Genomic DNA, 25,195 nt, shown 5'->3' with positions numbered 1-25,195 from the left:
CAAGTAGTAGTTAGTTTAAGTTCTTGAAAAATCTAATATACGTTCAAAGCATAATTGGCACTACGAGTGCATTTTATTCACTCATTCACTATTTTGACTTTAAAATTATTCACGAAATGTACTTAATTTTACCAAAGTAAGTGTAAATGATTTTCTTTTTTTTTTTTAAAATAAGACATAAAACAATTTTTGCACTCTCATTGATATTGCTACACTATTAAGGACATATACTTGAATACATGATGGATTGATGGTACACCCGAATGTATGACGAATAATTACCAAACCCAAATAAATATTTTATTATAGGAAGTTTCCAAATTTACAAGATGAAAATAAACACTTGTATTAAACATCATCAAGGTGGCGCGAAATTAACGACCAACTCCTATTTCAACGGCCCCTCTCTCTCTCCTTTTCACTTTCTCTCTCTTAAAAACTTGAAAATTCCGTTTTTCCTCTTTTCCTTCTTCCTCTTCTCAACTGTTTTCTCTCTCTACTTTCTCTCTCTAATTCTCCATTGATTTACATCGATCATTTCACTAATTAATCACTTCATACAATTCTCAAACACTTTCAATTCACTAATTTTCATCCAAAATCCCCCCAAATTTTCGCCAATCGAAGAAACTCCTGCTTCAATTCAAATTTTTTCGAGCCGAATCTCCGATTTGATTGATTTTTTGAGGTAAGATACATTTAATTTTGTTAATTAGGGTTTGTGATATTCATTTGATCGTTTTTTATTTATAGTTAATTCAAGTTACGACGAAATTAGGATGCCCTGATCGCGAGAGTAATTTAGTAAGGGGGGAGTTTTGGCGTGTTTCTTTCTGATCAAATGTATGCAAATTTCGGTGTCCTGTAAATGAGGGACATGAACCTACAAAAATCAGAAACTCCATGATTTATATGAATATTATTGAATTATTTCACGGAGAAAAAGCCAGAAAAATTGAAAAGTTTAATAATAATTGAAATTTTGTTTTTTAATTTGGCGCAAAATCTTCCGTGTAGAGTGCATTGAATTTCGCTCCAAATTCTGGAAATCACAAGTCTCACCAAGGTCAAAACTTATTTTATTCATTTATTTCTATTTTTTTCGCCTGGAAATTTTTGTCAGAATCATAAAGTTTGGGGAACATAATTTAGTATAGGAGTAATTAGTACTACTAGCATTAGTTAAGTCCGTTAGCAATTTCTATTGTACAATCGGGTGCAACACTTATGTGTTGGGTCTAATTCAATACGAAGGATCCTCCCCGAGTGTTAGTTTTGTTCATTGTTTGTTGCAAAATGGTCATTTATGATATTTAATGCACCTGTTGTGTACAAGTTTTACATTAGTATATCTAGCAACCTTCTATTGTACAATGACACAATATGGGGTAAGTTTAGCTTTAGATTACACATTTAACCTAAACCAGAGGGTATTTATTTTGGTGATTGTTTTTAGAGAAACATACTTTTATGTGTTTTAAGGTGATTAAAATTTGTGTTATAGTGTTATCTAATAGTCTAATACACCTGTTGTGTACAAGTTTTTTCCCGCGATCATTAGTTAAACATAGTGAATTTTATGGGGATGAACAATGATATCGAAGGCACGTGGAGCTCCATCTATGTCTCCGTCTTCCATATCCCTAAACAGTGAACCCATGTTCCCATATAAATTGGGCTAGTAAAATAGGAGTTGAATTTTTTTTGCCCCAACTTTGTAGAGTTAATGACAAGCAGAAACAGTTAATGCTTGTGATTAATCTCAAGAAATTCACTGCTAATCCCTATAAAGTCTTGTAAATTGAGAGTTTTCCTATTATTTTAACCTTTTAAACAAGGGAGATTAGTTGTCTTCATCAGATTACTTGAAAGGAACAAACTACTCTTTTTAATAGTGACATTTTTTTTACCTTAATATGTTAGGAGTTTCTAAGCAATGATCATTTTCTCTACCATAATTGTTACTTCCCACAACAATAAAGGAATTAGCTTTATCCCTAAATATAGTTGATTGTGACTGATTATTAGATATAGTGAAACATTATTTACCCATCTAGAAATGATTATTACCCCGCAATTTTCATGTTAAGTTACTTGTATATGATCTTAACACTTCGACATGGGTTTTATTATTTTTTTTTTCCTACTCAAATCTGTCACTTGGACACATACTCATGTCGGACAAATATATCTGGAGTCCGAGTAACATAAATCCCCACCCGGATTATAATATTAATACCCGCAAAGAAGTCCTTGATAACAAACAAGCTGTAATTGCTGCATTTGGAAGTTTAATCTCATTATCAATGAATTCCCTTTCATAAAATTTGGAGGGAAGGGAGACAGGAACAGGACAGGGTAGATTTGTAAGTTGCAAGAAGAAGGAGGAGAGAGAAAGAATCCTAAATAGGCCAGCCTACCCGACCATGGCACTCCCGTGAGAGTGACAAAAGCCATTGCCCCCTCTAGTGTGGTCACTCCATCAGCAAGAAAAAGGGTAAATCAACACTTGTCTTATCCTACGCACCTCACCCGTGTTAACCTACACCACACCATTCTTTCTAGCTTCACTCATCACACTTCTTCCTCTCTTCTTTACGGTCCCCCCCTTTCACCCTTTCTATCTCCTAGCTATCCCTCTAATTGTAGGGATACCCTTAAAGCAGATGACCGTTAATGCCCAACAATTCTTCAATATCAATAATCTGCCCTGTAATTTAAAGACACCCCTTTAATTTACAGGGTCCTTTGATCATCCTCACATGGTCTGATCTGTACAATTCATAATCAAATAGATCTGGGTTTCTACCAATAATGATGTAATCTTTTTGCTAAATTTCTTATTATTCTTATATTGTTATTCATTCATCATCCTATCTGTTTAGAATCTTGCTTTAATCTTATTATTTTTTCTGGGATTTTTTTTTTTTTTTTTTTTTTTTTTTGTTCTTCTGAATTTATGGCAGATTTTGACACCCCAGAAAGGATCTTCTTCTTATGGTTGGAGCGTGAATGTGGGATTATATATATGAAAGCCTGCAATATATTATTATTATGTACATTTGATGAAAAGTTCACCAATGTCGTCTAATTTGGGTAGTTTGGATGGATGTATTTGACGCCGTGCGAGAATTTCGTAAAGATTTAGCTGTGGATACCGCAAGAAGACCACTGGTTCCGGCTGAAAAGTACAATGGAATTGCCACCGGTACCGCAACACGCCGGTCCCGGACCAGAGAAGTTAGCTCAAGATACAAATCACCAACACCGCCAACGAATTCGAGGCGATGTCCATCACCAAACCTTTCTAGGAATGCCAATGCATCATTGCAATCACCCCAATTGGGGGGTGGTTCTAAGAGACCTGTGTCTGTTGAGAGGAAAAGGTCATCCACCCCTACATCAGTGTCTCGGCCTTCGACTCCGGTTTCGGATACATCAGTAGAGTCACAGATATCTGCTAAAAAGATGATAAGCAGTAGGTTGCCAGAGGTGTTATGGCCTTCCACAATGCGTAGTCTTAGTGTTTCGTTTCAATCTGATATCATTTCTATACCTGTTAGTAAGAAGGAGAAAGAGAAACCTGTTACACATGCCCTTTCAGATCGTACTTTGAAATCATCTTCCAATGTAGCACAGAGGCAGGCTGAGGCAGCTGCTTCGCCGAGGAAAGGGACACCAGAAAGGAAGAGGAGTCCATTGAAAGGGAAGAATTCATCTCATCAATCTGAGAATTCGAGACCTGTTGATGGTTCACAATCGCGGTTGATTGATCAGCATAGGTGGCCTAGTAGAACAGGTGGGAAAATGTCTTCTAGTTCTAATATAATGACAAGAAGTGTGGATCTCACTGATAGAATTGCTAAAATTCCGACTTCTTCCATTCCTGGTATTGGTACACCTTCATTAAGGAGACTGTCAGCTGATGGTATTCCTAGGCCGTTACATAAATCTTCAAGTGATGCTTCAGAGCAGTCAGAATTTGATGATCATATTGGGTCACTGGGATTACGGATGAAGTCAGTGGATGATAGTTTACTGAGGATGTCTGCACGACAAAAAGCCAATGGGTTGAATTCGTCAGAAAAGGCGGTATCAGCTGCTTCTTCAGTGAGATCTGGGTCACTGCCCGGGTCACGTCTCCCATCACCTAGTAGGACCTCCATTTCCAAAGTCACTCCGAGTCCATCCAAAACGAGACCGTCAACTCCTACACAGTCTAGGGGAGCAAGTCCGTCGAGGATTAGACCGTCTAGCCCCACCAGACAACCCAGTAGTACAACTTCAGTGCTCAGTTTTGTTGCTGATATTAAGAAAGGCAAGAAAACTAACCAATTAGAAGAGGCTCATCAGCTGCGCTTGTTTTATAATAGACATTTGCAGTGGAGATTTGCTAATGCTCGAGCTGAGGCTGCTCTGTATATACAGAAATTAACGGCAGAGGTAGAATTTAAATGTTTGTTATTTACCCAAAATTATGTTAAACTTGTTTTCCTATTTAAAACATTAGTTTAGTAGTTTTTTGAAAATGGAATGATTAGTTTATTACTCGTTTAATAGATCTTCATTAGGCAATTTAAATGATTTTTTTTTTTTTTGAAACACATAGTTGGGCTATAAGATGAATGGTTAGTTTGATAACTAGAAGGATATTAGTGATTGGCTGCTCTGTAATGCAAGATATGTGATTAGTGACCGTTGCAAAATGCAGGAGATTGAGATTAATGGTTCTTAATATCTAGTTAATCGGGGAAGAATCTAATGGTGATTGTTTTGATGCAACAGAATCCTAATTATAGTATCTGCAGTCTCTCTTAATTGTAAAATTTTGGGAGTGCCTTCTCTAAAAATGATGTAACCCTGTATAATGTTTGTTATGCTTGCATTTCATTTTCATTGTACTAAATAATTTTAGTACTGCAGCAAACACTCTATAATGTCTGGGAAACAAATTTGGAACTGTGGGATTCCGTCATAAGGAAGCGTATTGATCTTCAGCAGCTGAATCTGGAGCTAAAGCTGAATTCGGTGCTGAGTGAACAAGTAAGTTTTGCTTGAGACTTAAATTTAATTTAGCAAATTCATTCTGTCCTCTCTTTGCAGCATGATCAGATGGATTTTACTCCCTTCATGTTCTATGGTCCATGAGTGAATTATTGATGCTTTTATTCAATTGGCTTACTCTACTTAAAATTTTAAGCTACATCTATAAAAATTAAGTGAAATAGAAATTGAATTTTAATAAGCTCAGTAAATGTTCCAGAGGAAACTATATTCTGTAACAAAATCTGTATATAGAGGGTATATTTTGTTTGTAAATTTCTGTTTCTATCTGGTTCACGATGATACTTACTTCCCCTTTCAAATTATTGCAAAAATTAAATTTCAGATGGCGTATCTAGAAGATTGGGCTTTAGTTGAAAGAGACCATTCTACTTCTTTAAACGGAGCAATCAAAGATCTTGAGTCTTGCACTCTTCGGCTTCCAGTTACTGGAGGGGCAAAAGTAAGGCAGCTTTGAGAGTTTTGGATAAACAATACAAAATCAAAAAAAAGAAAAAAAAAATTGCTTCTGTTATATCATGGATTTGGGTGAATTAATGAAGTTTGTTATTTTGCAGGCTGATATTGATTCTTTGAAGTCTTCAATTAGCTCTGCTGTTGATGTGATGCAGGCAATGGGTTCCTCCGTCTGTTCTGTTCTATCAAAGGTAAGACAAGGGACCAGTTCATGTTTCTTGTCCTATTTGAGTGTACAAATTTATTTTATTTGAAATTGCATATTTTGGATGCTGATCATTCACTCCATCCAGTTATTATTGCAAATGAAGCAAAATGTGGGATGTAATCTTGCATAAATTATTTAATCCTGTACAAATAGAAATTATTTTGGTTCTCTGAGCTCCACCTACTTCCCATTATCAACTCTTACACCGTTTTTCTTTTAAAAGTATGCAAGCTTCATATTGTCTTTTTGCATGCACTTCTGTGAAAGTTATATGAATCCATAGAAAGTTATCAATTCCATTTCCATCAAAATTATTCTTCTAATGGATTATTACTTAAGGAAGTTGGACTTGTTGCATTTAACATGAAATAATGGAAATTCCAGCTTGTTGGTTTTTTCTGTATCAGATGTGTTTTGGTTGAGAACTCTAGGAATTTGTTTCCTGTCATTCAAGCTAATTTTTCCTGTGCAAGTTTTTTTTTTTGCAATTTACCGGGAAAGCTTATGTGTGTATATCTCAGCTTATCTAATAACAACACAAGTAACCTATTTAATACTCAGGATAATGATGATTTCCATACTCTTATGATCAATGGAAAGAGTGTCACTTTTTTGTATCTTCTTTCAACATGCTACAGATCTAATGTCTCGTTTTAAGTGTTGCAAATGGCTGAAACATATATAGATGCCTGTATAATGTGTTTGCTATTTCACTGCCAAGCATTTCATGCGAACTGGAGGCTGTATTGTTTGAATTAGTCCTTTCTTCCTCTCTCGTAAATTTTACCAGCCTACAACTTTGGATTGCCTCCCTACTGGAATGCTAACTATCTGCTTTGCTCTTCATATAATGTAGGTTGAAGGAATCAATAGCTTGGTTTCTGAGCTCTCTGACATTGCAGGACAGGGGAGGGCCATGCTTAATGAGTGTGAGGCTTTATCAGCTTCAACGTCCTCCATGCAGGTGAGGATAACACATAGTAATGATATTCTCTTGTTAATAATTGGCAACATCTTAATGATTTTATTCATTGTACATGCACTTTTCATTGAAAAAGTGAAAATTATTGCTAAACTTCTTTTCTGCTCACATGCATGTAATTATGCTGAAATTTACCAGATATATTATATAAAGTTTGGACAATTTCTCTTCATCTTGGTACAAGTCCCTTAACTCTGCCATGTCCAGGTCGATCCTTTGGCATATGTGTCGTTTTTGGACATTAAGGTTATTAAGTGTCTGTTGATTTATTCTAGTGGGTCCTTTTTTTATGAGGTGCTGTGGTTCAGTGGATGTTTCTATTTCTCAGTAGTGCCTCTCACTAATCCAACAACTGCCTGGTTTTAATGATGATACAACTTTGACAATGATTATGCAATTGCATGGTTTATTAAGGAAATTAAGTTATGTAAGAAACAATGAAACAGCCCTTAACATACCTCACCTTTTAATGACAAGGACTGAATACATTCTTGATTGCCTGGCATTCTTTTTTGCGTGTGGGACTTGTATCTTTTGTAGTGAGACTATGAAAGATCTACTTGATCTTATTATGTAAAGCTGGTTGAGCTACTTAATGGATTTTTATTTTGATTAAACCAAGATTAACGACTTGTTTGGTATGCGATTATTAATATTGGTGATGATAGTGAGCTTGTATATTATTTGCAACATGCGGCCATGCCAATGTCTATGGTTCTGATTTTATCTCCAAGTTATCTCAAAGTACATGTTTTCTTTATAAATTTTTATTACCACTCATGACTACGTATTTTAGAGGTGGTTTTGATTGGTATAATTGGAGAAGCATTATCATGAACGTTGACTTTTCTTGCAAGATTACATACAAACTTATAATCATTACTGCTTCTTAAACAGACTGTAACTGTCATGCTAAATAGCGCTAAAGTGATACACTAGATTTTTTTTGGCTGATGGGGGTTGGTCCACTCTCGCCAGTCATGTCAGTTGCAGTAACAACCTATGAACTTTCTATAGAATATCTTTATGTACTTTGTTCATTTTTATGTAAAGATCTATCTGTAAATCAAAGTGGCTGGCTGTCAAAATTAATTTTTTTAGAAGACAGTCAAAGTGGAGAGACTGATCATCAAACCCACCGAAAGAACCCGAAAAAGGGGTCATACTTAACTATTATACAGTAGCTTTGATGATTAGATATGCTACACATTGGTCTGGTCTTTGTTGCAACTTTTACAATATGTTAATCATGCTTCTTGCATTAGCAGCCTCCATTAGTTGTCATCATCATCCCCATTGTTGTCGCTTTTTAACTTTCAAGATCTTTCTTTACTTTCTAATGATGGACCGGTACCTGATGTTTATATTTGCTGCTGTAAAACAGGTGAAAGAATACAGTCTGATGACGCAGCTAATACAATCGCAACAAGAACTAAAGAAGACAAGGGAGCCATTATTATGGACATCCTAAACACATTTTTTGGTTACTGCTGTGGTGCTGAAGCTAACAGTTTTCCTACTTTGCCATATTCTCAGGTCTCAAAAGTATGTAAATTTTTTTTAGGTCCCTATATTAGGTTTTTTTTTCTTTTTTTCTTAATTTATTTTTTTTCTATTTATCCAGTGAGAATCATAATTTTTTTTTTACTTATTTTTCCTTTTTTTTTTGGAAATGAGCTGTTGAGCTCGCTTTTCGCCCTGCATGTAATTTTGTATCACTCGAAAAAAAGAAAAAAAAAATAGAAGGAAGAAAAAAAAAGGCAAAGAAAATTGCTGAGAGAAGAAAATTAACTTAAAAATGAAAGGAATATAGAAAAGTACATGCACAGCGTGTTTCCGAATGCATGAGATTTGGAGCATATAATTTTTATTCAAAGCTGAAGTGTACATTTTACTCACTTTAAAAAAAACTATTTCATTCTTTATTGTTTCCGTATATTTATACTCAAGGATATAGAGAATGAATTGAATTGAATCGAATCGATAAACTTTATAGCGGATTTGTTTTGCTTTCAAACATTCTCTTTGGCTTTATTTTCTAAGGGCATATATAGTACATTCATATTCGGTATACCCATAAAAGACTATTGCAATCGAGATTTGATCTAAGGCTTTGAGTATCGCCCACAAACTTACCAAAAGCTTGCATTTGCCATTAAGAATTTGATGTCTAAATAGGGGGAGGAAACTTCATGACAAATTGACAATATAGATTGAAAATGACAAATTAGTAAATTATGATGTGCATGTGCCCTTGGAATATGACATTTCACATCAGGGAGGTGGGTCGAACGCGGAAATATACTGTCCAATATATATTTGTACGTGGATCATGTACAAATTTGGAGGTACATGATTAACGGAATAAGTAGGTCCATAAGTCATGTGATACATCACATCATTTCAGTGATACTCCATATTAGACGTGTCAAATTCAAATTAGATGTACGGGTAGGGTTTGGGTTTGGCAAGGTCAGATTGAGACTAATTTTAAATTTAAGTCATGCTAAATTATTGTGTCAATGTGAGTAGGCAAAATATTTCTTTAAGTTTTTTTTAGGAATTTTGTTTTTCTTGAGAAAATCTTGAAATCGACAGTCAAATCAAGTGTGTAGATCAAGTTCAACTCGGGTCATTTTTTAAAAAAATCATGCTAGATTAGTGTTTGGCTACTCATATGTAGCCAATGTAGGTCTGCGTATCTTTGGTTAACATTAAATTAGAGGTGATCATGGACCAAGCGGGGTTGTCCAAACTTTTGGATTTAACTGGGCCAAACTTTGGGGCAAAAAAGTTGTGCCTAAACTTACTATTTTGGACTATTTAATTAAATTGGGTTTTTGGGCTGTCCAAACCCTTAAGTAATCGAATCGGGCCAGAAATGCGAGCCTAGAAATTGAAATTGTGGCCGATTTTTGAATGTTTTAAGGCCAAGCTTAGTTTAATCAGGTCTACATTAAGTTAGGTTTAAAAAATTGATTTATAAATAAAAGTCATACGACATTTACAAAGAGACTTACATCTAACAAATACATCATAATTGAATCAAATAAAAACATCCCGTAAGCAAAACTACAATCGTTGTTGTAAATTGTACATTCTTCATACCCCTTTCGTATCGCTATGATTTACAACATTCTTTGGCGAGGAGGTCTATCGGTCTATTGTAGCCGTACAGAAAATTTCCGTCTGATTCGTTAGATTGAAATTCAACTATTAACCTCCTTTTCAATCCCCGCACAAAATTTTATCCAGTCTTTTGAAGGAGCTAAATCCTCCTAAAGAACAAGAAAAACCCTGTCTTTCGAGGGAGAAATCAAGGCCGTCTTTGGACATGTTTTTTCTCACACACAGAACAGGACCCCATAATTTAAAAAAAATGATGACTCGTTAATAAAAATCATATCTTATCAATTCACCTTCTTTCTCATAAAGGACCAACATTTCCAAAATAAAACCCAAAATTTCATCCTAAATCTTCAATTTTGCCTTTGAATTTCCAAATCAAAAAGATATAACTAAGGATTTTGCTTCAAAGAATGTTAGAAGGATGACATTTTATAAATAAAAAGTTTTTATTTGTTTTTCATTGAATTATTATTAAACTTAGTAATATGAATATTTTCCTCTTTAATTTGTATTATTAATAGAGTTAAGCACACAATTAAGTACTCAATTGTTAAAAATTTCACCTTTTAGGTACTCAATTATTTTCACTTTGCTTTTGGGTACTGAGTTAAGAATTCAGGCCAAAAAATTAAATCAACCAAAGAATTCAATACCTTGGGTTAAAGAATTTAGTACCCTTGGTTAAGTATGTGGGCCCCACCCGATTAAAAAATTAATATTTATAAAAAAAAATTGTATTAAATTTGACTAAGAAACTAGCCGTTGGTTTCTCTATTTAAAGAGGCATGAACCTGGCAGAAAATTCATCAAAAACAACAAGAAAATTCATCAATAATAATTCATCAAAATTCATTCATCAAAAACAGCAAGAAAATTCATCAAAATTCATCAAAAACAGCAGCTTAACCAGCAACAAAACAGGTTCATTGAGCATGTTATTTAGGCATAAATTCTGCAAGGTTTTGCCAAATTTTGTAGAAAAAAAATAAAAATAAAAAAACCAGAAACAGAAGGGCTGCTGCTTCCCCCTGCTGCTGGTAGTTCAACTCTGCCACAAAATCAGCGATTGTTGCTTCTTTTGTCCAGCCACAAAATCAGCCAATGTTGCTTAACAAATTCATCCAAAACCATTTGTCAAAAAAAAAAAACCAAAAAAAACAAAATTCGAAAACCCAAATTTAACACAAAAACCACAACAAATCGACATCATCAATTTGTTCAAAAAAACCCCAAAATTCGAAAACCCTAGGTCGCAACAAACATCAACAAATGGGAAAAAAATCCAAAATTTATATCAAATTAACAACATAAACGATGAGAAATTGAGCTTACCTCAAAAAAATGGCGGCTTTTGGTGTCGTTTTCCCCAGATTCGAGCACAAAGATTGCTCGTTGTTCTTCGACGTTCGCAGCAAAGTTTCCAGAAATGGGAAAGAATAAAGGAGCAAAAAGGGGAATAAAGAAAAAGAAAGGGAAAAAAATGGGTTGACCCGTGAATTTTTTAATCGGGTGGGGCCCACATACTTAACCAAGGGTACTAAATTCTTTAACCTAAGGTTCTGAATTCTTTGGCTGATTTAATTTTTTTGGCCTAATTTCTTAACTCAGTACCCAAAAGCAAAGTAAAAATAATTTTTTTTTTTATTCCAAAGAGGCAAAGCCAAAGAAAGAAAAGACAAGCAAACAAAGAAAAATAAAAGAAACAGAAAACAAGAAAAAACTAAGAAGGGATGAGTCGTGGAAGAGCCACTCCTCTTACATCCTCCTCTAAAATACTACTAAGACTAGACGGAATAAAACTAAGAAGATCAAAATCAGTGTCTAAAGTGACTCCGCGGTTGGCCAACCAATCCGCCGCTCTATTTCCTTCCCGATAAATGTGAATTACTTTTACGGTCCATCCTTCATCCTCGAGCATTTGTAAGCATCGGTTAATCTCATGTACGCTCTCTCCATGTTGAGTACAGCCACTTTGCATTATTTGGACACACGCCAGATTATCAAGCTGGACCTCCAATTGACTAATCTGCAAATTTTTAGCAAGTTATAGACCTCGAGTTAGAGCTAGGATCTCAGCTCTGAATGTTGTGCAATGCCCATAAGCAGCTGAGAATCCAGAAATGAAATTACCTTCCTGGTCTCGAATAAGAGCTCCACCACCTGCTGGACCAGGGCTACCTTTCGCTGCCCCATCACAGTTAAGAGTGTACCAACCATGAGAGGGAGGACTCCATGCAATATAAGCTTGTTGCTTGTTGATAGTCCTACCTAACCTTTCGTCCTTTTTTCCTAGGCTTCGAAAGGTTTCATCTACTCTGATGCGAATGAACGCACTGATATCCTCTGGAATTTCATTTGCTCTGTTAAATACATAGCAGTTTCTCCATCGCCACACCCACCAAGTGACAACTCCAAACAGCGTAGGCCACCCCTGATCATCAATATTACCCGACTCACGCAAATTGTGAGTTAGCCAATCCTTCAGATTACTCTGAAAAAAATTATGGAGCAGCGTTGGAGTTAACACTATTCGCCAGATTTGTTTTGCAGCAGGGCAATCCCTCAAAATATGAATGGTGCTTTCCTCTTCTTCTCCACAAATATAACATTGAGGATTGTCAGTAAGTTTTCTCTTGAAACGATTCAAATTGCCAAGAATTCTGTCGTGACAAGCAAGCCAAAGGAAAGCTCTGATTCGTTGTTGAATTGGAGCGCTCCAAATTAAATCCCAACAGTCTTCTTCAATAAACTCAGAGTCATCTCTCAGAATGCTAATGGCAGATTTAATAGAAAATTTTCCCTTGGAGCCTTCTTGCCAATACATCAAATCTCCCACACTGGGATCAACTCGTACTACATGATGTTGTATGAGTTTGAGGACGTCTTGGGGTAAATATGGGGCGAATATATTCCATCTCCAGCCTTGATCCTCCTCCCACATATCTCCTACAGTTGCTGCTGCCAACTCTTGAGGAATGGGCTGAGTAATCAGATCACTTAAGGGCTGTGAAGTTGCCCATTTATGCTGCCGGAAAAGAGTACTCATACCATTACCAATAGCAGTGCGAACACCCTTATTTAATAAAGGAGCATTCTCAGTGATTCCAGCCCACACATTTGACATCCCATGTTTTGGAACAAACATGTCCAAGTCGCATCGTCCTTTGCAATATTTAGCACGTAATACTCTCGACCAAAGGGCTTGGGGTTCTGTTAACACGCGCCATCCCAATTTTGTGAGAAAAGCTGCGTTTGCTTGTTTAGCCGAATTGATGCCTACGCCTCCTATCTCCTTTGGTCGTTGGATGGTTTCCCAAGCTAACAGGTGAATCCTTCTCTTTTCATCATTACCACCCCAAATAAATCGCCTTGTTTTCTTATCAATGTCCTCACAAATCGACTTAGGGATCTTAGCCGTTTGCATAGAATACAAAGATATTGTAGAAAGAGTTGATTTAGCCAAAGTGATTCTCCCAGCCAGAGATAAATACTTCGACTTCCAACCCGAGAGTCGACGATCAATTTTCTCACAAAGATGGCTGTAAGTATCTTTAGTGACCCTACTTGACAATGTAGGCATCCCTAAATACAATCCAAGATCAGCTGTTGCTTCCATCCCAAGGACCGAACTGATTTCCTCTTGTGTGCTCACACTGACATTGTTCGAGAAGAAAACCCGGGATTTAGCAAGACTAACTTTTTGCCCTAATGCTTCATAGAATCTGTGCAAACAAGTGTGAATGAGGTGTGCTTGGTCACTGGTGGCTTCTGCAAACAGAACAATATCATCAGCAAAGAATAAATTCGATAGTTCGGGACCATCGCGACTAGTGCGGATAGTTTTCCAATATCCATTGATGATGGCTTGCTCAATGACTTGGTAAAATCTTTCCATACACATGACAAATAAGTAGGGAGAGAGTGGATCCCCTTGTCGAATACCTCTGCTCGGCTTGAAAGGGCGAGATGGTTCCCCATTCCAAAGAATCTGAAGAGATGCGTTAGTCACACAATCCATAATTAAATCCACCATCAAAATTGGCAAATTCATTTGCACTAGAGTATCTCTAATAAAGGACCAGCGAAGGCGGTCGTAAGCCTTCTCGAAATCAATTTTGATGGCCATATACCCCTTAACGAATCAACATAGGCTTGACAAATGAATCTCAACAAACGTTGAAATTCATTGGGAATTTTGAGTGTCGCAACCAACTCGGGAGGATTCCATGTTGGGGGTAGCATTGAATCCAGGTTTTAGCTTCTTGATTTGCCACCAGATTTGGCTGCCGGGGCTTCTGTTGCAGGTTTGTCTGTCTTTGTTATCTTTTTTCTCCCTGGCTTCTTAACTAGCATCCACGAACCAAAGTTCTCCTTTTCTTCCGACCTATGACTCTGTTTATGCAGAGGGTTGTTATGAATATTCATACTGTGATCTTCTACGTTCACAGGTTCAGGGCCGCAGTCATCTTCAACATGCCCCAATTTTCCACATTTGAAGCACATCATCTTAATTCCTTCATACTGAATTCTCCAAATCCTTCCCTTTAGCCAGAACTTCGATAACAGAGGTTTAGACAGATCTATTTCAACACTCAGGCGAGTAAACTGTCCACGCTCAGCTTGAGCAGTGGTTTTGTCCACTCGTAACACCTTACCAATTTTTGACCCAATTTTGTTCAATAAATTGACATCAAAGTACTCCACTGGTAAGTTCGGAATGCGTACCCAAGCAGTTAGCACCTTAATTGGAGCTTCATCAGGCACAAAATTTGGTACCCACTTTCTAATCGTTAGGTAATTATCATCAATTAACCATGGCCCTTGCGTGAGGACATAGTTATAATCATAATCGGCCTGATTAGTGAATCGAGCAATATAGTAGTTGCATCCGATGTCAGTGAGAGCTAACTCCCCTCTTATGTTCCACTTCTTCTTCAATCAGCGCATTAGTCCCATATATCTCATCTTACCACTGAACATTTTGACAATTAAGGAAGACCTCCATGGTTTTCTCAATCGCATTTTTTCCTCCTTTGATAGCTGTATCACAGGGCATCGCTCATCCTGATCTTGTTCTTCAGTCGAAGCTTCAATGTGGAGAGGGGTTTCTTTCACAAGGATGGGTTTCTTTCACAAGTAAAAATAATTGAGTACCTAAAAGGTGAAATTTTTAACAATTGAGTACCTAATTGTGTGCTTAACTACTAAATAAATTCATTTTAAAATAATAATATTTTTAACGTTTTAAAAATAGTTCTTTAAAAAATTTAAGGGCCCAATATTTTAGCTAGAACAGGGTCACCGAATTGCCAGAGACGGCCCTGGGAGAAATGTTCCCCCTAGGAAGAGTTATTATAAATCTAAACACAAGAGAAAAAACACACAATTAAGGCTTTTCACCGGTAAAAACCGATGGGAGCCACTCCAAAATTCAACTAGGGTTTTAGAGAGAGGAGAGAGAGGCTAGGGTTTTTTTTTATATTCTATTATAACACTAGATTTTATTCACATTTAAACAATAACAAGCTATGTAAATATGTAATTCCTTTGCATTTTTTTTTTAAAAAAACCACCCTTAAAATCCCATAACTAGTTTTCCAAAACTTTCACACAAAAATAATAATCAATGCATTAGCTAATAAAATAAGCTATCAATTACGGGTAATGTGCAACAAATACAAAGCAGGGCAAAAATATTTTTTTTACTTCGTACTTTACGATAAATCCATAACTTTGTGAAAATATGTAAAATTGGACATGAAAGATCGGATTTGACTCACAAATTTTCAATTCATACCATATCAATTTCGAGCCATAAGTGATTTCCAAACCATTGTAATTTACAAGTTTGGCTTAATTGTTTATAAATCGAGTTAGTTTTTAGCCGCTATGTATTGCGAAATTTCCCGCCATGTAATTGCTTACTTCGTACTATATGAGCAAAATCCTTAAAATAAGATCCCTTCAAAAACTCTCAAATGTTGAATAGAGCCGTAGTCTCTGCAACAACAATACCAGAGAGAAACTTCTTCCTCAACCTCATCTCAAAATCAACAACTTTCACAAAACTCAAACAAATCCATGCTCAAATCATTCTCAACGCTTTCAATTCCGACGTTATTACAATCACTAAGCTCACTCAAAAACTCTGCGACATTGGATACATTCACCATGCTAATCTTCTTGTTTCTTCATCTCCAACCCCAGATCTTTTCCTCTACAATGTCCTCATTCGTGGGTTTTCTCTCAATCATTTGCCATCTTCTTCTGTTTCTGTTTATACCCAGTTGCGTCGAAACTCGATTCTTAGGCCTGATAATTTCACCTACGCTTTCGCTGTTTCGGCTTCTGGGTCACTTGGGGATCAAAGGGTTGGTATGTTGCTTCATACTCACTCGATTATTGATGGGTTTGGTGCTGATTTGTTTGTTGGATCGGCTGTTTTGAGAATGTATCTTAATTTTTCCAAGATTGGGTATGCATATAAGATGTTTGATAAAATGTCTAAGAGAGATACGGTTTTGTGGAATACTATGATTTCTGGGTTGGTTAAGAATTGTTGTTATATTGATTCGCTTCGGGTTTTTCGTGATATGGTTGGTAGTAGTGCTCGATTTGATTCTTCTACTTTGTCTGTCATTCTTCCTGCTGTTGCAGAGTTGCATGATTTGAATGCAGGAAAGGGAATTCAGTGTTTAGCTTTCAAAGCTGGTTTGAATTCTCATGGTTATGTTATTACTGGGCTTGTTTCTATGTATTCAAAATGTGGGGATGTGTGTACTGCCAGATTGCTGTTTAGTGAGATGAGGAAACCAGATTTGGTATGCTATAATGCATTGATTTCCGGGTATACATGTAATGGCGAAACGGATTCTGCAGTAAGTCTTTTTAAAGAACTGCTGATTTCTGGAGCAAAGGTGAACACTAGCACAATTGTAGGACTTATACCAGTTGGGTATCCTTTTGGCCATCTAAGTTTGACTACGTCCATTCATTGTTTCTGTATCAAAACTGGGATGACAGGAAATTCGTCTGTGTCAACTGCAATAACTACAGTATATAGTAGGCTAAATGAAATTGATAGGGCTAGACAATTATTTGATGAGACCCCTAAGAAAAGTTTGGCGGCTTGGAACGCCATGATATCAGGTTATACCCAGAATGGCTTGACTGAAATGGCAATATCATTATTTCAGCAAATGCAAAAGTGTAATGTTCGTCCAAATCCTGTTACAGTCACTAGTATCCTATCAGCATGTGCGCAGTTGGGAGCAGTTAGTTTAGGAAAGTGGGTTCATGAACTGATTAATGAGGAAAAGTTAGAATCAAATGTATACATATCAACTGCTTTGATTGATATGTATGCTAAGTGTGGAAGCTTAACCACAGCTCGGGAATTATTTGATGCCTTGCCTGAGAAAAATGTGGTGTCTTGGAATGCAATGATTTCTGGCTATGGCCTTCATGGACTTGGACATGAAGCAGTGAGTCTCTTTTATGAAATGTTGGAGTCAGAAATTCCTCCCAGTGGAGTAACTTTCCTTTGTGTTTTGTATGCTTGTAGTCATGCTGGACTAATTAGTGAAGGAAATACAATTTTTCATTCTATGGTTCATGATCATCATTGTAAACCAGTAGCTGAGCATTATGCCTGCATGGTTGATCTTTTTGGCAGAGGAGGACAATTAGACAAGGCTTTAAACTTTATCGAGAGTATGCCTATTAAACCTAGTTCTGTTGAGTGGGGAGCATTACTAGGTGCGTGCATGACTCACAAGAATACAGACATGGCACGCATTGCTTCTGACAATTTGCTCAAGTTAGATCCTGAAAATGTGGGGTATTATGTATTACTTTCCAACATATATTCAGCTGATCGCAACTATTGTCACGCTGCTTCTGTTCGACAAGTAGCCAAGAAAAGAAGGCTGGCAAAGACACCTGGGTGCACCTTAATAGAGCTAGGTGACACTCCTCATGTCTTCACATGTGGTGATCGCTCCCACCCACAAACAACTGCAATATATGCGAAGTTGGAAGAGTTAATGGCAAGAATGAAGGAGGCTGGGTATCAGCATGAGACTTTAACAGCGTTGCATGATGTTGAGGAGGAAGAGAAGGAGCTCATGGTTAATGTTCATAGTGAGAAGCTAGCTATAGCTTTTGGGCTTATCTCAACTGAGCCAGGAACTGAAATCAGGATCTTCAAGAACCTCAGGGTCTGTTTAGACTGTCATACTGCAACTAAGTTCATCTCCAAGCTCACAGATAGAGTTATTATAGTTAGAGATGCTAACAGGTTCCACCATTTTAAAGATGGTGTCTGTTCTTGTGGAGACTATTGGTAAATTTGATGCGGCTGTTTGGATTGTGGCAATTGAGCTATGTGGCATACTCTTTATAGGTGAGATACTTCTATCCTCATGCCAGAGAAAACGCAGTTTTTATACGATACTATGAAACCATTTTCATTTCAATAGCAGCTAGATGAATTATTAGGCATGATATTGCATTTTTTTCCTTTAACCTAGCTGTGTATGATTGGATATGCGATGGATTTTGGCATTCTTCTTAGGATTTAGTTGGCAATCAATTGTGGCTTGTTTAAACAGTAGCTAATATTAGTTTTTGTATAAGCTGTTTGAGTCACTTTGTTTTAGTTTAAGATGTATTTTTTTTTTCTATTTATTATATACACCATGTAGCTCACATAATATGACAGTAATTCTGTTTTCACCATTACTTTCTTATATTATTTTCCTTTCTGATGATTTGAACCCCCCCAAAATGGTTCATTTAAGCAATTTAACTTCTTGTCCTTCTTGACAGCTCAATTAGAATAAATCCAGAATGGCGGTCATCATCAGTTTGCATGTCAGAGTGACTCCTAGACTTCTACCTCCACATCCTGGTCAGTTATATTATTTCTATATCTATGGAATGAAATAAACAATTCTGCTTCATAACTTGGTCTGCTAGTGTTTTACTTTTTTTGGCCTCAGTTTGCTATTTCTGTTTCTTGGTTTGAGTAATGTTGATCATGGAATGAGTAGATATGCTATTGAAGATTTCATGGTGTGCAAATCACTAAGCTGATCAATTATCAATCATGTTGGATGAGCCTGTGAATCTGTGACACAGTTTTTACATCATTGCAAAACTTACAATCCTTTTTCCTGACAAAAATCTTTAGTGCTACATAAGCCAATTAATACACTATCACCATTGTTTTTCCGGGGCAATGGCTGTTTCAGAAACTACAACCTTAGCAATTGAGTCCACATGCCTTGGTATCAGGACCCTTTGTTTTTATCACAAATGGGTCAATCCTCACCCAGAGTAAGGAGAATATAGAGGCCAATAGAACTGACCAAATAATAACAATGGTTGGTGTCCTGTTCTGCCGGCCCATGAGACCCTTCAGGAACGGGTAAAGATGCACAATCACCCAAAAGGAAAAGAAGAGCTTTCCAAAGAGAGGCCCCCATGATTCGTAGCCATTATTTATGGCATCAGAGACTCCAGCAACCACACCTACTAAGTTGATGACTAAGATTGTGGTTGGAGGAATAAGAAGGGTTGTCCACTTAAAGGCATATAGCTCAGAAAACTCATCCTCGTCATCAACTGTCTTAGATGTGACAGTAAAGTTAGTATCAATGCCTGCCAAAATCTTGAGAAGCCCCTGTATCACCGCGAAGAGATGTGCTGATACTCCACCAATGACCCAAAACTGCTCATTTCTCCACCATTCTTCGATGCTCACTCCACTCCACTTGAGCTCAAGGATACCAGTGGCAAAGATTGATAGAAAGAGCCCAAGGTAGAAAAGACTTGCAAAAGTGCTTATCTGCATCAACACGATTTCTTATTTGGATTAGTTCTGTGTGGACATTTGTGGAGTGCTAAAGCATTTATTCTGGACTACATGACAAGTTGCTTGTATCTTTTTTTACATGCATTCTGAAAGATAATGGAAATTTACTTTGAATGTGGCAATCTAGTATTTATATTGAACTCTTCTAGTATAGAGAGAAGTGGTCCTTACCGTTGGCATAATGAATTTTCCAGTGAGTAGACAGACAGCTGGGAGTATACAATAGGCGAGCAGTGGTAAGGAGGTGAATGGGTAGATAGTAGTGTTGATGTATGCAAAACGCTCAAGAAACTTCAATTTGCCTCCTTTGTGCCCATACCATAAAGGGCTGTGCCGACTGAAGAAGATTTCAACAGAACCAAGGGCCCAACGAAGCACCTGGTTCAGTCGATCAGAGAGATTGATAGGAGCAGACCCTTTAAATGCGGGTCTCTTGGGCATGCAATATATAGACCTCCAACCACGACAGTGCATCTTGAATCCTGTTAGGATATCCTCGGTAATTGATCCATAGATCCAACCCAACTGTACATTCAAATTGGAAGAAATTAAAAAATTTGAAGTTTTCACTGATTGCTATTGTTTGCAGTATAATTATGTGGTGGATTGTGTATTTTGAAGTCACGTCAATAGTCCTATAATAATGTGGTGGCTATATAGCATAATTAGAAGCTCAAGACTGAGATTTATTGGTCCACGCAAAGAGCTACTAGTCAGGTTTTTGATGAATCAGTTAGATTACCTCAACACCCCATTCTGTTTTATCTTCATAGCCACAGCTGATGACATGAATGGCTTCCTTCAGCAGTGCTGCAGGACTTGATGAAGGAGGAACACCGCCATCAACCATCAATGTCGAAGTCACAAAAATTGCTGACTGTCCAAATTTCTTTTCAAAATTCATTTGGGACATCAAGAGCTCTTGATCATCCTCATAACCTACAGTGGTAAACATTTGTTAGATCTGTTGAAAGTGAAATGAGTTATTAAGATTTAATAAGCTAGTGGCTACGGAGAATATGTACTAAACCTTGAAGGTCTACGTTAGCATCTCCTTTGGCACCATATTTAGACTTTTGATTCCTCTTGCGGCGACCAAAACATGGGCAGCAGTCACAGCTTACCATCTTTGGCCGCTTAGTACGCTTAGGTGGTTCATACCCATACAAGGCTTGCCTTTTGAAGACACATCCTGTGCCCACATATACAGGACCTTGAATTCCATCTAGCCCTTTCATGTTAATCTGAAAAGTAAGGACAAAAAGCCTTAAGAATATAAATATGTAATGTTGATGAATTCTTTAGTGTTGAAAATTTCAGTCTCTGATCAGGAGCTTACATCAAAAAACACTGTGTTTCTGTTGGCATATCGATCATGCTGGTCTATTCCATCAAACCTTTGAGGAAATTGGACAAAGCAAACTTTCTTCCCAATTTGTGGATCCATCAGGAAACACATTGCTTCTCTAACTGCCTTACTGTTGTTTAGATAGTGGTCACAATCCAAATTTAACATGAAAGGTGCGTTTGTTAGAACTGCTGAGACGCGCACCTGCGAGTTTGAAGGTACATTAATGCTCCATTAAGTTGTCAAATTTATAGTGCCAGTCCTACCTTTTTTCATGTGTGTGTGTGTGTGTTTGAATTTGTTAGTTTTTGTCTGCCAACTTCATCATGATTGATATTTATAATCAAAGAATAAAACGACCTGCATCCTGGTCTTAATTTTTAAAGGCATCCAAACTTAAAATGACCAGATCTTCATCCTGTTTCTTACTTTTCATTTTCACAACTTTCTCAGACAAAATTACTTCACCAATTGCTTCTGAAACTTACCAGGGCATTCATTGCACCAGCTTTCTTGTGATGCTGGAATCCAGGCCTCTTCTCACGAGAGACATAAACCAAACGAGGAAGTTCGTTTCCTTCGGTATCATGTCCTCCACTGTGGCCGAGAAATACTTGAATCATACCTGGGTGATCCTTTGTATTATTTCCTGGCCATGGTGTTCCATCTTGCATGATCCAACCTTCTGGAGGAACTTTTGAAGCTTTTGCCACCATCGCATTTATCCGAACCTTAAATTCTTCATAGGCTCTCTGAGAATTATAATTACCAAAACATTCAGCTTAGTTAGTATTCCTACATAGTCCATAGGAAATACATGCTTGTATAAAGTTTTTGTAAAAATACCTTCATAGAACGCCTCTCCTTCACAAATGTTGGTTGGACCTTGTCCTTGAGATAATCGATTTTCTGGGAAAAATAAAATTCTGGAGCTCTAGGTTCTATGGAAAATTTCTTGCAGAAAGGAACCCATTGTCTAGCAAATTCTGCTGTTTCTGAGAGTGATTCAAAGGAAAGCATTGAAGCTCCGTCATCAGAAATGTAGCATGAAATCTTCTCAACTGGATAATCCATTGCTAGTATAGATAGCACAGTGTTGGCCGTAACAAGAGGAGGCTCTTTCATCGGATCCACTGTACTGACAAAGACATCAATGGGTGCCAGCATATTTGGTTCTCCTTCTTTCTCATATCTGCACAAAATGTTTGAGTCATGACATATTCAATCGGCCTTATTTGTGTTTATGTTTCATACTATATTTGATGTTTCTTTTTTGAATTTCTAAATGTGCCTGTGAAATCTAACAATTTTAGCTGATGTTGTTGGCAGAGTGCTTTACCTGAGAGAGAGGCGATCCAAGTATGTTTCTCGATCAATGGGGAACCATTTGGGGAACTGATCAAGGATCCATGAGACGGCAAACCATATCTCACAGATCACAGATGTCAGCCAGAGCCCAATGGCATCATGGACAGGGTTAAGGATACGATAGCGGAGGAACACGGCCAAAATAAAAAGCCTTAAAACAATGAGCATGCGGTAGGGATTGATCTTGCTGGATGCAATGGGTACTTTCCTGGAGAGTGGTTGCCTTGCTTCATCAATCCTGCATAAGTTCTCATATCAGTAAGCATTCAGCTCAAGCTAACATTTTCTTTTGCAGTTATTCTGATGAGGAAGGAAAAAGGAAGTAAAAACGGAAGCAGTATTTACATGGCATTTTCTAGGTCATTATAATCTTCATGATCAGGCCCCAGATTCCCCTGCTGCAGTTTCCATTCATTCCATCCTCCATCTTTTCTATCCTCCCATCTTGCGCTTCCTGTATCCAGTTACAGTTACAAAAATACAGTTAGATATCTTCAATTCTTCAAATACCAGTTTATCAACTTGTACTGATAAATGTTTTGTCTGTTATTTCTCAAATGGTAAAAGCTTTTTTAGTAAGTACAAGTTTCTTGTCTCTGTTGCTATTCGAATTTATTGTCAGTATTCATATTATTGTTCCTGCATATCGGTTTTTAACTCTTAATATTCTGACCATTGATTTCATGAGACTAGAAGCATTGTATGTTTACTGTGTTTTGGTCAGATTGTAGACTTCTATCAGTCATTTAAACTTTTGACAAGTGAGCTCTTAGTTTTAAAACAAACCTGGTTCAGACGAAGGATATGGATGCACACGCTTATGCAGAGAAGGCATCTGATCTGCACCATGACTAGAGATCGGAAACTCTCCACTCACCTACATATATGCATCAGGATGCGATTAGACAATCGCCTATTGTACCAAAGAAACTGTACATAAAAGGTTGTAATGTTTAACTCACATGTCGAGAACGAAGACCGGCTATAACAGGGGGAAAATGAGCATTTTCTTCATCATCATGGCCTCGTCCATAGCTCATTTTCCCTTGAAGCAATGCCTCAGCAACCTGGTTGTTTTTGTTATGTTCATCATCTATGTTGAACTCATGCTCAATGTCATCAATGTCTTCTTCATCGTCGTCTCCCTCCACCCTGGGGCTCCCTGTTTACACATTAAGCATTACACGTCTTAAAACATTATCTGCAGTTTTACCTATCTGCTATATTTGAAAATGAAACTATGAATCAAAATCTGAAGTTTTGTATTAGAGGGCTATAATAAGTCATATCTACTGCTGTACCTTTGAGCCTCTTGTATCTGGTTTTGCACTGAGGACAGTTTTGGCTGCCCTCTCTTCTTTCATATTCATAGCAAGGGCGACACACCGGGAAACCACACTCATTGCAAGCAACAAACAAGTCTCCATCAACGGTAAGTCCGATCTCATCTCCACATATCTCACATACTTGTCCACTCAGATCCTTCAACGGTTTGTGCTGCAGATACACAACATAGCACACATAAAAGATTAAGATCGCGCTATAGCTAAGATAAACTGAAACTCATTAAGTCCATTCACTCATCGTGTGTCCTATTTATGTATTCCCTTTGTTTCAACTTGACAATCCTAATTGACCAAACTCGCATAATAATGAGTGTTAAAATTTACAAATCTAATATATATATATATTAGATTCAAAATCTTATATATATATATTAAAGGGGAGTTTTTCCCCGAATTTTTAGAGAGCCACGTAGGATTTATTTTTCTTAGCGCGTCATGTAGGATTTTGAATTTAAGTTGTAGCCAATAAAATAAGAGATTATTAATTTATTTTACAATTAAATAATTCAAATGCCACGTTAGTAAAATTGACGAATGAAATTTTAAAGTTTAAATTAATTAAATCTAAAATATTATCTTTTGAGATTAGAAATTTTATCTAATATTTTAAAGCTAATATAATATGTAGTAACAAAAATCACATAAATATGAAAAATATTTTTTAAAAAAAATACTAACAAACCGTGCATCACACGGGCTTCATCTAGTAATTGTATATTATAGTGTTATTAAAATTTGCATGGAATAAGTAGTAAGCATGTTAGAGTGTTAGACGATCTATATGTAAACGTTTATAAATTATGAATCCGAACATTAATAATCTAAAAATAATTTAGAAGTTAAGGGTATTATCTAAACAAGCTACAAGTCTTATGTTTAATGCATGCAAAAAACGTAGTTATTACCTCTTCATGGCCTTGAATAACAACAAGCTCATTCCGGTTATGAGAACCGGCAACAAGACCGGCGCTTGCTTCCATCGCGAGGAGGACGGCGAGCAGAGAGACGGGAGAAGAAGTAAGAGTGAGGTGAGGGAGGTGAGGGGAGGCTTTCTAATTTATGAAGAAAGAAAGGTAGGACATAAAGCTTAGTCTCTCACCTAATGGTGGTGTGGTGTGGTGTATTATTTGGTATATAGTTTGTTGTGGAGTCCCCTTTCCTCATTGCCTTGAAGTAAAGTTACCTATTAGCTAGTTATATTCTGAACTGTCCAACTCAACTAACTTTGCATTTCTATACTCTTATTTATTTTGTACCAACGACTTATTTGAGTATGAATACTTTTATTTTTCCTTCTTTTACTCTTCTTAAAATGTATTTTAGGGATTTTTGCATGGGATTCAAGAAATGATCTATATTGTGTCAATTGACAAATTAGTAGAAGGCTGGGAGTGTTTATTTTATGGTGTAAAATGAG

At 36.9% G+C, this 25,195-nt stretch overlaps 3 protein-coding genes across 4 annotated transcripts; 2 read left to right on the top strand and 1 right to left on the bottom strand.

The window, feature by feature from the left end:
* The first annotated feature begins 320 nt into the window (after window positions 1–320).
* On the top strand, window positions 321–8,555 carry LOC110715764 (AUGMIN subunit 8-like). 2 transcript variants are annotated; one of them, XM_021894375.1, is made up of 7 exons: window positions 321–688; window positions 2,967–4,443; window positions 4,924–5,043; window positions 5,390–5,506; window positions 5,622–5,711; window positions 6,585–6,692; window positions 8,095–8,407. In XM_021894375.1, the coding sequence occupies exons 2-7, from the start codon at window positions 3,106–3,108 to the stop codon at window positions 8,179–8,181; spliced, it is 1,860 nt and encodes a 619-aa protein (XP_021750067.1). In that variant the 5' UTR covers window positions 321–688; window positions 2,967–3,105; the 3' UTR covers window positions 8,182–8,407. The 2 variants fall into 2 exon arrangements, with proteins under 2 accessions (XP_021750067.1, XP_021750066.1); XM_021894374.1 differs by lacking the exon at window positions 321–688 and adding an exon at window positions 2,260–2,819 and having other exon boundaries at window positions 8,095–8,555.
* Window positions 8,556–15,604: 7,049 nt separating this feature from the next.
* LOC110715978 (pentatricopeptide repeat-containing protein At4g30700-like) lies at window positions 15,605–22,509 on the top strand. The gene is made up of 3 exons (XM_021894598.1): window positions 15,605–18,243; window positions 18,669–18,750; window positions 22,394–22,509. The coding sequence occupies exon 1, from the start codon at window positions 15,818–15,820 to the stop codon at window positions 18,185–18,187; it is 2,370 nt and encodes a 789-aa protein (XP_021750290.1). The 5' UTR covers window positions 15,605–15,817; the 3' UTR covers window positions 18,188–18,243; window positions 18,669–18,750; window positions 22,394–22,509.
* Window positions 18,915–24,758, bottom strand: LOC110715976 (cellulose synthase A catalytic subunit 7 [UDP-forming]-like). The gene is made up of 13 exons (XM_021894597.1): window positions 24,684–24,758; window positions 23,734–23,929; window positions 23,395–23,594; window positions 23,219–23,309; window positions 22,778–22,886; window positions 22,404–22,670; window positions 21,911–22,256; window positions 21,553–21,816; window positions 21,056–21,268; window positions 20,747–20,960; window positions 20,459–20,655; window positions 19,888–20,241; window positions 18,915–19,689 (listed from the first exon to the last, which is right to left on the bottom strand). Exons 1-13 carry the CDS (start codon window positions 24,756–24,758, stop codon window positions 19,105–19,107), a joined length of 3,111 nt encoding a protein of 1,036 aa, XP_021750289.1. The 3' UTR covers window positions 18,915–19,104.
* Window positions 24,759–25,195: the final 437 nt, after the last annotated feature.

This window comes from Chenopodium quinoa, unplaced genomic scaffold (assembly GCF_001683475.1).
Source record: "Chenopodium quinoa cultivar QQ74 unplaced genomic scaffold, ASM168347v1, whole genome shotgun sequence".
In the NCBI taxonomy this organism is placed as follows: Eukaryota; Viridiplantae; Streptophyta; class Magnoliopsida; order Caryophyllales; family Amaranthaceae; genus Chenopodium; species Chenopodium quinoa.
This window is presented reverse-complemented; position numbering and strand designations above follow the sequence as displayed.

What these genes read in the sequence shown, in the direction of transcription:
- LOC110715764 (XM_021894374.1), top strand. Translation starts at nt 3,106, where the DNA reads ATGGATGTATTTGACGCCGTGCGAGAATTTCGTAAAGATTTAGCTGTG. An exon ending in TACAGAAATTAACGGCAGAG is followed by an intron (nt 4,444 to 4,923) that starts GTAGAATTTAAA and finishes TTAGTACTGCAG; the next exon opens with CAAACACTCTATAATGTCTG. An exon ending in CAGTTACTGGAGGGGCAAAA is followed by an intron (nt 5,507 to 5,621) that starts GTAAGGCAGCTT and finishes GTTATTTTGCAG; the next exon opens with GCTGATATTGATTCTTTGAA.
- LOC110715978 (XM_021894598.1), top strand. Translation starts at nt 15,818, where the DNA reads ATGTTGAATAGAGCCGTAGTCTCTGCAACAACAATACCAGAGAGAAAC.
- LOC110715976 (XM_021894597.1), bottom strand. Translation starts at nt 24,758, where the DNA reads ATGGAAGCAAGCGCCGGTCTTGTTGCCGGTTCTCATAACCGGAATGAG. An exon ending in AATGACCTAGAAAATGCCAT is followed by an intron (nt 22,671 to 22,777) that starts GTAAATACTGCT and finishes GAACTTATGCAG; the next exon opens with GATTGATGAAGCAAGGCAAC. An exon ending in GAAACACAGTGTTTTTTGAT is followed by an intron (nt 20,961 to 21,055) that starts GTAAGCTCCTGA and finishes CTTACTTTTCAG; the next exon opens with ATTAACATGAAAGGGCTAGA.